Below are 14384 nucleotides of genomic sequence, written 5' to 3'. Positions count from 1 at the left end.
GGGCTTTTTGTGTAAACCGAAGCGCTCGAACCGTGACCGCACCATATGAACTACCAGTGTTGAATAATCATTTTGAGAATGAGGAAGCGCAATGTTTGTTTTGGTCATGCATAGGCCTAGGCCTAAAAGGACAAGGGAATCAATAAATAACGAGTGTTAGCATTATTAGGGTTAGAACTTAGCGCATTAGGGTTACTAATCAGGACACTAGATGACCCGGGCCCAACAACAGTGACCACGATGAGCACAGCGAGGCTGAAGCGCAAGCTCGGCGACCTAGGCATCGACACATCCAGCAGAAAGGCAAACGAGAACTTCTGCCTTGTGCGTAAACACTCTCCCATCCCAACAACAGCTTGCCAACTCTCTGACCACCACAGATCGGCACCCCGCTTCCCCCACTCGAAAAGTCGAAAGACACAGGCGAGTTCGTGCCGTTATGGAAGCAAGAGGTGAGCTCTTGTATGTGTGGTCTTGCTCCAGGCTCGATGTATCTTTCAGGTGAGGGATGAGAAGGGCAGGAGAAGATTGCATGGAGCCTTTACTGGCGGTTTTTCTGCTGGGTACTTCAATACAGTGGGTTCTAAGGAAGGTACGTTCTCTGCGAGGAAATCCTACGTAGCATGCCTCTTAGTACTCTCCTCCAGGATGGACACCGTCAACATTCGTATCCTCGCGGTCCGACAGGGCCAATAACAAGAACCGCCCTTCCCGCCCAGAAGACTTCATGGACGACGAAGACCTCACAGGAATGCGTGAAGACCAAAAGCTGGTCGATGAGCATGAGCAGATGGATTTACTCGGAGGCACGCAAGATGAAATGAGCAAACGTGGCGAGGGTGCCGACGACAAAGAGTGCGTATCCACATCCTCCCATATGATACATCGTTTACCGGACCCACCCCACCCCACCCAGCGCAATCACCCTCGCACTTGAACAGTCTCTCCTCCCAGCACCAAAAGATTCTGTAGGCGCCCGCATTCTCAAGAAGATGGGCTGGCGCATTGGGCAAGGTGTCGGCCCACGGATAACATGGCGTCAGCGTGAAATGGCATTCGGCCGTGACCCAGACGTGCCAACTGATGATATAGATGAGGAAGCGAAGAAACACTTGTACGCCCCTCGAGATACACCGTTGATCATCGTCGAGAGGAAGGATAACTTTCATGGCTTGGGCTATGACCCTGGGCTAGGACTGCATGCGAGTCTCGGCGTTACGCCTGAATCTTCCAAACAATCCAGTGACCCACGTTTAGCTGGCGCGTATTCTCGCTGTTGCTGTGTGCGATCTTTTGACTCTGACCCGTGGCGACAGGCGGTTTTGGCCTCGGCGCGCTGAATGATGCAGATGACGACGACTTAGATATTTATGATCACTCCCAGATGCACGGTAGGAATCGGCATGCTTACGATGCCAATGATGCGCACGATGAGGAGCGTGTTTCCATGAGTTCGCGATCACAAAGCGCACGGAATTTAGCAAAGGCGGCACAACCTCAAGTAGGTCCTCATACAAGAGAGCTGTGACATTACGGTTCAGCTTATGGACTCTAGAGACCTTCTACCGGGCAAATAACGTTTCGTGATGGGAGACAGCCTTTGAACGGGTTCGTCATATCTGATAAACCCGTGGCGGAGGACCTTTGGTCAGTGACTCTCTTTACGCGTACGCTGCTCATGGTGGGATATTCACAATTACCAGCTTCCCAATACCAGATATGCCAAAAGATTGGACGCCAAACCCCAAACGCGTTTGGGAGAGGGAGAAAGAAAATTCAAAAGATAAAGAGAACGTTGTTATCCCTCCTCCGTCACAAACCCAGACATACGCCCAGTGGAAAACAGGTATCTCTGCGAACCAGGTTTGACAAAATTCATCTCCTACAGATCTTACATGCTTACATCCTATGGACAGCGGGGAGCAGTACTCGGTGAGACTCCCCTCCCTTCTGCAACCAGGTCCGTCTTCGAGTACATCTCCAAGAAAGACCAAGAACGCATCAAGAACATCGCTGCAAGCCGTTTTGCACCTGAATCTACGTCCGACGCCCCCTCGCCAGGTCCACCACTCCCCACGCCCCCCACGATCACACACACCGAGCCTCACGTCGCCCAAGCTGCCCTCCTCGGTTTCCAGCCCTTCACGACCGATCCCTCCAAGCAGGCAAGGTATACAGCCTATCTCCGTGCGCACGCACAGCCCGGCTCAGGGGCAATTCCACCCACGCAGATGTCTGGGCAGTCACCCGAGGAGTTCGCAAAAGAGATAAGTGATTATGCCAAGTCAGCTGCCCTATTCCGCCCCGTCTCTGGAGCCATGGCCGGGCGGTTTACAAGTGCCGCTGTTCTGGATCTCGGGCCAAAGATCATCGAGGGACTGCACACGCCTGCTGCACAACCGGAAGAGGGAGCGGACAACATGGATGTGGCGGAGGAGAAACCGAAGGAGGAAGTGAAGGAAGAAGACCCGAAGGTGCACGCTGCTCGACTGGGCATGTATGGTGTTATGACGCGTGAGGTGCATCCGTGGCAGCCCGCAAAGCTGCTGTGCAAGCGGTTTGGTGTGAAGGATCCAGATCTGGAGGTCCCTGTCGATACCCCTGGGCCATCAGCGCAGGCTGCGGGACCTGAGTTCACAGGCACAGCGCCAGCAGACGAATTTGCGGGTGCTAGCGCGAAAGCGACGCAAGTGGAGAATGGGGGCTCTGGGAGTGGCAAGCGCGATGTTGCAAATATTGGCTTGGGGGAAGAGGATGGGCAGGGGGATGATGTGCTAACGTATGAGCGTCCTGGGATGGATATTTTCAAAGCAATTTTTGCGAGCGATGATGAGGAGAGTGATGAGGAGAAGGATCGCATGGATGATGTTGATGAGGCGGACGAACCCCCTGCTATCTCTGCGCCAGCTGGGCCTTCTGAACCGGTCCCCGAGGTCAAGCCAGCACCACCAGCCAACGGCGTCGTAGAAGATGTCGACCTTGCCACATTCAAGCCTACCTTCATACCTAGGGCATCCAAAACGAAAGACGCGGAGAAGAAGGAAAAGAAAACCAAGAAACAGAAGAGCTCCAAGGGCGGCGCGCTTGTTTCCTTTGATGTAGACGAGGATGGCGGGGAGTCGTTATCGCTCACTACTGCGTGTCAAAAACACCGCGATCGGGATAGCGAGCGGCCGAGGAAGAAGAAACGGAAGGAGCGAGACGGGGACGGAGGTGATGATATGTGGGTTGAGAAGCCTCCGCCGGATATCGTAAAGGTTTTGCCTATCGATCTGTCGCACGATGAGGGCGGTCAGGTTGGTGGACAGGAAAGTGGACCTCCTCGTGCTCGTAAGAGGGCAATTGATTTCATGTAACGCTAGTCTACACTGCTAGGTGTGCTATATACAGGTTTATGAAGGTTAGCATCCATTAGTTTTGGCGTGTAGCTGTGTCCCTTGAATAAATCCTTGACCGGCACATGTACTTGGCCACGATGACCATCAATGTGTAGGTGAGCCTGCACTACGACCCCCCTCTTATGCCCGGAACTATACAGGTGAAGAGCCCATGCAACAGAAACAGAGTTCTTACGATTATGTAATCTCCACGGCGTCACACATCCGAAGATCGCATGATGTGATGACTTTAATTGTTGTACTTCTCAATGAGAAGTACATACAAATTCTCTTCACACCTGGTAGGTTATAATTATGCACCTAGGCAGTGCAGTTTCTCACTCTGAGTCTCTGCCTTGAGGCCCTCGTTCGATGACTGAAACCCACTCCAATTTGAATCCACCACACTAACCCAGGCGATGCCACTATCCAAAAAGCCAAAGGCGGGAAGTTCCAAAATCTCGAAGGTGAGGAGGCACGTATCTAGGTATCACAATTGTGTATCTGATCTATCATAGGACTCAAAACAACTCGCTCCTGGAACTGAGGAGTTGCAGGACGACAACGTGAGCCAATTGTTGGGTGTCACTATAGTGGCAATCGGCGTTACAAGAGACCTCGTTCCTATCGACCTGGCGAGAGGTATCCTCGGAACGGTTGCCAACATCCTGATTATTGCGCAGGTGCGTTGGCGTAATCTTTGGGATTTTTTGTGAAGGATCCTCAGGTCTGTGTAGTCGGTGATCAAGAACAAGTTCGATTTTCTGGCGATAGTTGAGAAATGCGAAACTATCAGGAAACAACTCGAAAGAGCGACCAAGGATGCTACCGAAGATGATCTGCAAGGATCCTTGGGGGAGGCCTTGTCCGAGCTTAACATGTGAGTGCGAGCCACATTAATTTCGTTGTCACCGGAAAGTGATGGCACCATGCAGATCGGTAAACCGCATCAATACAGCAGTGGCCTCAAAGAAGGAGCAGGGATTTTGGAAGAGTCTCTTCTCTGTCACAATCGATCGCGACCAGATCGCTGGATGGGAGAAGGATCTAGATCGCGTCCTCGTACTCTTCAATGTATGTCCGTGTAACATCATGCCGACTTGCCTGCTGAATGCCGTCTCAAGTTTGAGCTGACCGCTGGTATTGCGGTTGGTGTGAAGAAGCTACTCAAGGGTAATTCTGCTAGTATCGCTGCTCCAAAGTGCGTTGTTATTTTTATTAGGTTATGAGTGTCCTCTAAACGCAATCAGGTATCGCCCACCTGAGCCTCCATCGCAGCCCGCTATGTTTTATGGCCGCGATGATCTTGTGGCAGAGTTGACAAACCTCGTCGTCAATGATGAGCATATTGCATTGATCGGTCCGGGGGGCATGGGAAAGAGTTCTCTTGCCAAAGCTATCCTCAATGAACCACTCGTCATGGAGAAATTCACTGATCGGCGCTTCTTCGTGACTTACGATGGCCTCAATCCTTTGACCATCACTTTCGAAACTTTTATGACTCGTTTCGCGGGAGCCCTGGGCATAGAAATTGCTGGTGCTGATCCCGTGCGCCAAATATCTTCCTTTCTTCGTTCTGCCAGCGCACTCGTTGTTCTCGACAATGCTGAGACCTTTGAAGAGGCTAGTGCATCGACGGCGCTGGGAGAGATACCGCCAGCTATTGCTGAGATTGCTAACATATCTGGCGTCATTCTGGTCCTCACGTCACGCAGCAGAAGGAATGCACCGAACGTACGATGGATAACGAAGGATATTCCGCCGCTGGACTTGAGCTCTGCTCAAGCAGTGTTCTTTCAGATTTATCACCACGCCAGTCGTAGCGATGCCGAAGAAGACATAAAAGGCCTGCTTACGGAATTGGATTTTCACCCCCTTTCCATCAATCTACTCGCAAATGCCGCACAGCAAAATAGTTGGTCTCCAGCCACGCTGCTCAAGAGATGGAAGGATCGGCACAGCAAGGTGCTCAACGCTGGCAAGGGGAGGCTGCAAAGCTTGTCAGACACCATGCAACTGTCGCTCAGCTCACCGTCGGTCCTTGATCTCGGAGTGGACGGCCGTCGTGCTTTATCCATCATCGCATTCTTGCCCCAGGGTCTCAACGAGGACCTGGCTAGTGATTTGTTGCCATCGCTCCCGCAAGTCGACGCTATATGCGATGTTCTATGCATGCAATCACTCGTTTATCGTCAAGACAAGTTCATCAAGATGCTCGCACCCGTTCGACATTATGTGCAAGATTCATTGTCCCTACCTGACTCCACGTGTTTGCAAGAGATATATACCTTCTACTGTCGCACTGTTGACCTCTATTCAGGAGATCGCGATCAGTATGCTGATATCATTATCTCGGATCATCTAAACATCGAGCACGTAGTTGCTTTCAAACTTGCCCACAACCAAGATGGCACGGGAGAGATCTATGACGTTTGCTGGCAGTTTTTGCTGTGCTTGGAGAAGCATCTGCCTCGTCCGACTACCCTTTCCCTCGCTATTTCTAACATCGTCGAGAATTCCTCTACGTTGTCGCTAAAAGCACACTGCTTGTCGGCTCTCGCGCGGCTGTACGACGCGCTTTCTCAGCTCGCTGAAGCAGTACGGGCCTATCAAGCTGCCGAGGCGCTCTACCTCGCCGCCGGCGACCTCGAGAGCATGGCGTATTGTCTTACAGGCCGTGCAGACATGCTGAGATGTCAAGGTCGCTTTATTCAATCCCGGAATCTCTCCGAGGATCTCCAGCACTCCGACTCTTGGGAGTTTCTCACCGAACCAATGAAAGCCCGAGCTCGGCATGTCTTGGATATGGCCCGGATGTACACATTCACATCATCTGCGGACGAATTATTTGTGGAGTCCGTGGAAGATTGCAACTGGGGCTTGCAATCCAAGATTTGGCACTGGCGGGCCAAATTGTATCATGGGGCAGACATTGTCGAGGTGCACACACATTTGGATGACCTGCTCCTGCAATGCACAAGTACCGGAGATGTCATCGACCGCAGGGACACACTTGTGGGGCTTGCAGACGCTGCATTTTGCGAGGATAAGTTATCTGACGCAATGGATAATCTACAGAAAATGATAGACATGTTTGAGGGACATGATTTGCACCTTGTCTCCTGGTTCACCGTGCAGAAGGCTGTGGTCGCGAGCAAGCAGGGGAATTATGACCTTGCGAGGGAGTTCATCCACAAAGCCTTGGAAACCTTCCAATTCTTTGCGCTGCGCAATGCACGCATGTTCCTCCACCGATCTTACGCCTTGGCATGCATCGAGCTCACCGCAGGCGAGTGCGACAGGGCGGAGGCTTATTTTACCGCCACGATTGAAGGCTGTGATATGCAAGGCAACCTGTGGTATAAGGCATTAAGCACACGTGGACTTGGGGAAGTTGCCTTTGCGCATGGTAACTTTGCTTTGGCCGCAGTGCGCTTCGCAGAGACACGGTTTTTGTGTGCTGAGATAGGAGTGTCCCCCTTGCATTTGTACAGTTGCGCGCCATTCAATAGCTTACCGGACAAATTCGAAGGATGGGCGATGTCCCTCAAGTTGGAGGGTCGGTCGCCATTTGCGAATATTTAAATATCGATCATGATCCATTGTACACCAAGTTGTATCTTTCTTGTATCTTGTAGGATTTACACGGAGCAGTTCAACCACACGCCGGTCCACATCAGGTCACAGGGAAGATACCATTCATTTACGATACCGAACTCACTTGTGCTTCAGGGCAGACTGAGAACACCCGCCAAAGTCCTGAATCCCCAATGCATCCATCTGCCAGTGTTATAGCTAACAGCTACAGCTGTCTACGCAAAGATGGCGAAGGCAGCTGCATCGTGTGTGACACGATCAGTGCATGGACAACTGGAAGTGTCCGGCTTAATTTGTTCTACGCTTTCTTTTGTCGGTTTCTCACTCCACACCTACGACCATAGCTTTATAGTGACGTCTACGAGTACTTGACATATAGTCGAGAGTTTTCTTGCGCCGCATTGCAGATTTGTTCCGATCCCAGCGTGCGCGGGTGACGTCCGATTATCCGTTGACGCAAAACACAACTCGAGGACTAGTGTATCAAAACCCAAGCAAGTCCTCGTACTAGCTACTACGATCTCCTTATATCCAATTCTGAATACCCGCCCAACTCATTCAATTTCACAATGGTTTCTATCATATACCCCTCCGCCGTGGACCCAGAAGATCGACGGCATCTTCCGCCGAAACTCCAACACAAGCTGCACTTGAAGAATTGACCGACGACATCAAAGCTGACAGGGCCTCGGCAGATACCGTAAGCCTGGCGTAAGTCCCAAATGCGGCTAGGTCTTACAGGCGTCGGTAGATCGTGATTAGTAAGCTTCTGATTCAAGTCCGAATTACTAGACAAGTCCGAATCGACTGGACACTCCAAGACATGGACAATAGTAAGACACAGTGTCATCATCTCTAGAAGCCCCTAAGGGAGTATAAAATATGGCAGTAATCCGAGAGCTATACTCATTCCCACATCAACAATTATCCAAATGATTTCAACCTGTGAACGACTCACCATCTTAATTTTCTTGTTCGTGGTTGTTGCGGCTACAACAGCGCTGGTCGCCTTCGAGCCTGCACACACTGTCTTTCTTTTGACGGCAACGACATTTATCTCCTGTTTCTTCTCAATCTTCATGGCAACTATGAACCCAGACCTTATGAGCAGCTGCGCTGCTCCACTGCTGATGTCGTTGTCCGTGACTATTTTCTCCGTCGATCTCGCCTTCGCGACCGGATGGAAAGACGGTTAGTGAATTTAATATTATTTTAGGAACCAACACATTAATTAATCTATATATCACACAGGTCCGGTGTCCCGGGGATTGCTCATTTTCGCATTCTCCATCATTTTGCTTTTCGCTGTTGGTTTGGCGTCCGAGAAGAGTTCAGGTTCGGGGGTGGGCATTCGAAATCTCGCGGGAAATCTTTCCGTGATCGTCAAGATTCTCAATGACCTCCGGGGCATAGCTGTTAGTCACAAGTATTCCGCTCTAGTAAGTCCTTCTATCTCATCAACTACGTATACTTGAGCTAAATATTATTATTCCCAGCCACAATACGAGTCTTATCCATACTTTCAGACCCTTGCGCAACCTGCTGCCGCCGACGATCCGGGTGTCACCGCCGCTGACTCGGACGCTTCCAACACGGCGCAATCACCATAGCACGCGCTTTAGTTCAGCTCGTAACCAGTCTGACTAGGATTCGTCAATTTGAGATGGTGAGAATTTTTTGACGTAGTCATCACTACCGCTGACTCGGGCGTCACCACCGCTATAGCATTCATTTATCGCTCACTACTGCGCGTCAAAAACACCGCGATCGGGATAGCGAGCGGCCGAGGAAGAAGAAACGGAAGGAGTGAGTCGGGGACGGAGGTGATGATATGTGGGTTGAGAAGCCTCCGCCGGATAATTAGTATGTAATCTCCAACTTGGCACTTCTACCCCTATATATATGTCATTCAGGCAATCAGGCCTCAGGCTTTTGCGTCGCAAACCACGAACTATCGACCTATTATCGTCTGTAGTTCGTCCGACTCGCACGAAATAAACTAGCTAGTATGCCACAGTGCTTTTCGTGTTGCATTTTTATCATGTTTTGACTCACGCAGAAGGATGATTCAGATCCTGGGCGGATATCATATATCTCTGCAGAGTGCTCGTGCGCTCAACAAACTCCTCAGCATCGACGACACCCACATTGAAATACAAACCGATGAACGACTGGCTGGTCGCTAATGGCAAACCTCAATTCCTCGTTGGATGCCATACTTGGCCCGACGTCCCAGGTAGCAGTTTGCGTGTCTTCTTGTTCACCCAATCCTATCATTCGCGTGAAAATATGCAATTGCCGCTAGCCGAGCATCATTTGGATCGCAAACTTAAGAAGTGGCTAAAAGGCAATATTCCTACCGCCGTAGAATGGGTGACGTTGGAGGATAGATATGGATTCACTGCTATGGGCAAACCCCAGCCGCGGATATTTTCTGGAAAATCATATACATTAGCCGAATACCTTGCCCTCCCAGATTTGCCCGACAACGAGACAATTTGTTTTATGAGATCGTTACATCTTCGGCAGGAGGCAGAACGCCAGCGGGAGTCCGAGTCTACATAGGAAGAAACTTCATTCTGTAAAGAGTCACTCCTGCAGGTCACTTCAGACGTAAGTACTTTGCTGTACTTCACGGCACAGCCATATTCAAGTTGATACAACTTTCCGCTAGCTATGCGTTCAAAGTATAAATCACATCATGCCAGAAATCATTGCAACATGGCCATCGTTCTTATCGGGCGTCCCAGGTGGCGCTGCGAAGTGTTATCGCTTAGTAAGTTAGTTGTACCTTTAGCCATCAGTAGGGGAAAAAATCATTGTAGCCTTCTGGGAGTCCACATAGACTTAGATCTCGCCTTTGAAGCAGTGGTATGGTCTGTACGATACAGGAAGGTAGGTAACAAAGCCCCGCTGCGATGTACTCCATGTATCTATCTCTGCGTCAAGGTCAAACATGGGTGCGGTAATACTCCTGATCTTCGGATGCTTTTTTTTTTCTCGCGCTGTATTGCACGCCGTTGGCCCAGCAGCGTCCGATGATGCGAGCGAGGTTCAGCAAAGTGGTGGAAGGCACCGGTAATACTACAATCATTTTGCAGGTAACAACTGAGCCCCTACGAAAAGTGTTGACTACTGTAATCCACTACGATGTTGAGAGAAGGAATAAGCGCAATATATTCCGCTTGCTGCACCTCTGTCACCGTCAGCTGACCGCTGAAGATCAGGCTCTCCAGTGAACACCTCGACCGTGCCAAAAATGCCTTCAAAACCTTGCGAGACCATAGGTTGCTTGCCCCGTAACACAATTCAAAAACGCGCAAATTGGGGAGTGACAAGGCATTGAACAGGCCAGTTAAACACCCTATATTACGAGAGTGGTTCACGATGGATAAGGATTGAATGTTGGCGTGCGTAAGTGGCTCCAAGATTTGCGCTTTGTAGAATGATGATGTGCGAACCGTTAACGAGGAGAGGTTTGGACATAGACGGAGCAAGTAGAGTAATGCACCCGGGTGACTTGTGGAGATCTTGACGTTCGTCAGGTGGACCCATACGGAATTGAACCAAGATAAGCGCGTGATGTCGAACACCGGCAAGTCCGAGACATCGAGGCTACGCATAGTGGACGGCAGTCGCGAGGTAGATATTGACGTCATAGGTGAAAAATTTGGAGCTTGTCGAGCTTGTACGACAAGCTCCTGAAGTGCGGGTAGCCGGGGTAGGTCGTTCAACAAATTTTCAGAAATTCCCGATCGGTGGTAAACACGGATGGCGAGGGACGAGATTTGTTTGACGTACGGCTGAAGAAGGCTGAGATGCTCAGGCGAGTTCCAGCATTTGAATGCTAATGAGAGCGGGTATCCTCGTGCTCGCTTGAGCCATGAGTGATAGAAGGCAACCGCCTTCTCCCAATCTCTGCCAGTGGGTTCTACATGTAACCTGCACCATAAACTGGGCGTACCCATAGCGACCTCCCTCCATGGTCGGCATATTGTGGTCAGCAGCATGGGGGCCTGTTTCGATGCGGGTGACAAGTACTTGTCTTCGGGGAGACAGAGGTGAAAAATTTGGGATAAGATTTCAGTTGGCAAGCGCCAGAGAGACGACACGAGTCCCTTGTAAAAAGTCATGGACTGGATGATCTTGTTCTTCTGTTCGACGAGTTGCTTGTGAAGATTTTCGATGTTGCCCATGACTGTTGCTAGCCCTGAGATGTCGAGCAAAACTGTATCCAGCTGCTGCTGGCGTTCTGCGACGATATTGCTGATGCATTCCCCTTTGAGTTCAATGGCGGGGTAGTTTGTGTTGGGGATATGATTGGCTCGGGAGTGCGGGGTTTTGAAGTCTGATATCTGCTAATAGTCAGTATTGCATCAGACAAATGATCGTGACATCTGCTAGACCTACAATTACTTGTGAATGTGCGAGCTGAAGTGTTTGATTAAGATCGGCAGACACAACAAGATTTCACTAACTGGGCACTTACGATGTTTTGCAGGGCACCAATTATATCCGAGGCCGAGGAGCAATTGACTTGTGAATTGGCTGTCTGCATGTTATTTGCTTGCGGTTGAAATGTTCAAGGAGGATGACAGTTTGAGGAAGGAAAGACCTAGGCTCATGATGTGGACCAGGCTAATTATGTGGACCAGACTGAGAGCGATGACAAAAGGTGAGAGTAGGTTAACCCCTGGTCAGCGACGAGACTGAATATTCGCTTGTGATTTTATACTACTCAGGCGGTCACGTGACACTGTCACACGGCATCTTAACTTGCACTAGTATTAGTAACACTAAGTTACAGTTGGAAAAGATCAACGTTTGCATGTCTAACTGCGTACAGGCCCTGGAGTCGTGAATTTTACTTCTCGCCACATTTACAACGCTTGTCCTCATCCAACTCCTCCTGCTCAACTCCAATCTCGCAATCCGACCCGCTCATTCTGGATCGATTCCTCTTCGGATGCAAATCCACTCGCTGGCCCGGGTGAAGGCAGCCAAGATCATCTGCCAAGTGAGACAGACGTCTGCATTATTGGGGCTAGTATCTGATTCGCTGGCGTCGGCGTCCCGTACCACCTTATCGAACTCTTGAATAACGCCTCGCTTTCTCTCGAACACCCGCTTAGCATCGTGATACTCAAAGCAAGAGATTTCTGTCAGTCAGCCTCATGCTGATCGTGAGTTTTTATAGTACTGACACGTTTCATGCTCAGGAGCGACCGGTGCGTCAAGCATGACTTATTTCCTTACTTCATCTTGCGGAGAATATCGTTTGTAGGAAGGAATGGTGGACATATCGCGTCAGCTGTTTTCCTTGAGTCGGGGTTTTCTCAATGTCAGGCCTTGTTCAATACGGTTGAGCCAATAAAGTCCTATGAACTTGAACAACGCACTGCGTCTTTGACTCCCAAACGCACACTCTCGTTGGGAACACTCTTTGCGAGTTCTTGCATCTGTGTTCGAAGGTAGGTGTGACCCGGATTCAGAGCCTGAGATGGAATGGGTAGGCAGTCCTTGTTCGTACGTGAGGATCTTTCTGACGAGGATTTAGACTAGTTTGATGGGCTACATAAAGATGGGAGACCCATTTGTATGTGCATGTAAGTCTTATAACCACTGCCGTTGATGTCTCTCTCGCTAGGTTGGTCCCTTAGCGGACTTACACCTCAGATAGAGACTTGTACAAAAATATTACATCGCCGCAGGACTTGGATATGCTGGTCATGGAATGCCGCGCGCCTTCGGGTGGTGAGTTTTTTTTATTGTGATGATGCGCCATGTCGGCTCAGTTCGTAGTGTTGAAGTCATCGCGCAAATGGATGAAATTTCTGATACTGATAAAAAGTGGAAGGGCGTTATCCGGCATGGAATAAACGAGCCGAGTAAGATCTTACCGAGCATGGCATTTGTGGGGCGGGCATCGAGATACCTGCTACCCAGGTTGGATCCCAACGTAGCCACCACAACATCATTGATGTCTGTTTATATGCATGTCCTGTCGCGATGCTACTAGCTAGACTTCTGAGTCAGGGTCCACTGGCTCAGGGAGCGCTCACACCCTCAGCGTCAATATTGTCGTGCACGTGTTCGTGATGATTGCAGGCGGCTAACCAGCTTGCTGTGCACTATTGCTTATCTCTGACCGCTCAGGCTCTTTCCAATTCCACTGGTTTTTGCTTTGGATCCACATACCTATAGCTACAATCTCCTCATGTCAAAACGATCAAGCAACGACGGTACCAAGGATCAGCGCGCCCACAACGACGAGCAGCATCCCCCGGGAAATGATACGGTAGTATCCATGGAGGATTCAGGGTAAGTTGTGGTTTCATGGAATCTGTCATTCATATGACACCAATATAGGGAGAAGGAAAATGGTGGCCCTTCGCCGGTCAAGCCGCAATCAGTGATGTAAGCGTTTCTGTCCTGATGCTTCCGTGTCACTCCTCACCAGAACTGCAGCTCGAACACTGGGCCTTCCCAGCCATCAGATTCTCACATACAGGAAAATGGTCCTAATGATTCACCCGGCGATGGCTTAGCTCCGTAAGTTCCTATCAATGATGATGTCAAACAATTCCTGAATTTGTCTCAGTGAGGCGGAAAAGGTCGTGGCCCAAAACGACCAGCCAAATCTAAGTGAATTGTGAGCGAAAAAACAATGACCCGAGCGATAGCAGCTGACCACATCTTATGCGCAGAACAATTGTCATGAAGCAAGTATTGGATGTTCTTCAGGACTCGACAATTGCATCGAAGAACGGCAAGGACAATCGCTCTCGTTTCTGGGGGGTGTATAAAAGAGTCGCGGAGGAACATGACGGCGAATTCCTTGAGCGATACAGCAGCGACATGGACATTGTGTTGGTCTTTGTAAGTTTCGCAAGTTTATCGATGACTTGTTCTAAGACTCATGTTTGATCAGTCTGGTCTTTTTTCCGCTGTCAGCACGAGTTTCATTGTCGCGATGGAGTCCAATCTCAGTCCCAACCCCAGCGACACTACGAATAAGCTTCTCGCCCAGCTCGTACAAATCGGACTCGGTAACCTCGCTGCAGCGGGCTCTACGCCCGCAGTACTAGCATCTACGTGGTCGCCGTCAAGGGCGACTATATGGATCCAAATGACCGCGTACGCAAGCTTGTCCATGAGCTTGCTCGCTGCTTTCGGGGCCGTACTAGGCAAGCAGTGGCTTGGGTACTTCAAGTCGAACAGATATGGCCGCGGCTCGCAAGAGGAACGAGGAAAGCGCAGGCAAGAGAAGTTCGACGGCCTCGTCGCATGGTATTTTGATGCTGTCGTGCAATCCTTTCCTGTCTTACTTCAGATCTCCCTCCTTCTCTTTGGGATCGCCCTCAGCGCCAACATGTGGTATGAACAGCCCAGCATCGCCTGCGTCATCAT

The 14384-nt window shown here is 50.2% G+C and overlaps 5 protein-coding genes across 5 annotated transcripts; 4 read left to right on the top strand and 1 right to left on the bottom strand.

Moving 5' to 3' along the window:
• Positions 1-185: 185 nt before the first annotated feature.
• Positions 186-3516, top strand: DEU56DRAFT_795742 (uncharacterized protein). Its single transcript, XM_041352850.1, has 9 exons — positions 186-324; positions 381-452; positions 502-592; positions 648-855; positions 917-1260; positions 1317-1501; positions 1556-1647; positions 1704-1863; positions 1917-3516. Exons 1-9 carry the CDS (start codon positions 241-243, stop codon positions 3354-3356), a joined length of 2676 nt encoding a protein of 891 aa, XP_041210052.1. The 5' UTR covers positions 186-240; the 3' UTR covers positions 3357-3516.
• A 280-nt stretch (positions 3517-3796) lies between these two features.
• DEU56DRAFT_911281 (uncharacterized protein) lies at positions 3797-6962 on the top strand (the record flags this gene model as incomplete). Its single annotated transcript, XM_041357272.1, has 6 exons — positions 3797-3844; positions 3896-4060; positions 4115-4257; positions 4313-4451; positions 4502-4578; positions 4628-6962. 6 exons carry the CDS (start codon positions 3797-3799, stop codon positions 6960-6962), a joined length of 2907 nt encoding a protein of 968 aa, XP_041210051.1.
• Positions 6963-8053: 1091 nt separating this feature from the next.
• Positions 8054-8584, top strand: DEU56DRAFT_911280 (uncharacterized protein; the record flags this gene model as incomplete). The annotated part of the gene is made up of 3 exons (XM_041357271.1): positions 8054-8165; positions 8226-8413; positions 8471-8584. The coding sequence occupies 3 exons, from the start codon at positions 8054-8056 to the stop codon at positions 8582-8584; spliced, it is 414 nt and encodes a 137-aa protein (XP_041210050.1).
• A 1172-nt stretch (positions 8585-9756) lies between these two features.
• Positions 9757-11671, bottom strand: DEU56DRAFT_271848 (uncharacterized protein). Its single transcript, XM_041345403.1, has 3 exons — positions 11464-11671; positions 11391-11405; positions 9757-11332 (listed from the first exon to the last, which is right to left on the bottom strand). The coding sequence occupies exons 1-3, from the start codon at positions 11530-11532 to the stop codon at positions 10091-10093; spliced, it is 1326 nt and encodes a 441-aa protein (XP_041210049.1). The 5' UTR covers positions 11533-11671; the 3' UTR covers positions 9757-10090.
• Positions 11672-13312: 1641 nt separating this feature from the next.
• On the top strand, positions 13313-14172 carry DEU56DRAFT_855456 (uncharacterized protein; the record flags this gene model as incomplete). Its single annotated transcript, XM_041355250.1, has 5 exons — positions 13313-13391; positions 13443-13526; positions 13576-13626; positions 13682-13853; positions 13906-14172. Coding segments are annotated over exons 4-5 (429 nt in total), but the record flags the coding sequence as incomplete, so codon positions are not given.
• Positions 14173-14384: the final 212 nt, after the last annotated feature.

The sequence above is a fragment of the Suillus clintonianus genome, assembly GCF_016758775.1.
Source record: "Suillus clintonianus strain FC179 chromosome Unknown DEU56scaffold_24, whole genome shotgun sequence".
NCBI lineage: Eukaryota > Fungi > Basidiomycota > Agaricomycetes > Boletales > Suillaceae > Suillus > Suillus clintonianus.
The sequence above is the reverse complement of the archived record's forward strand: the minus strand, read 5'-3'. Positions and strand labels throughout refer to the sequence as shown.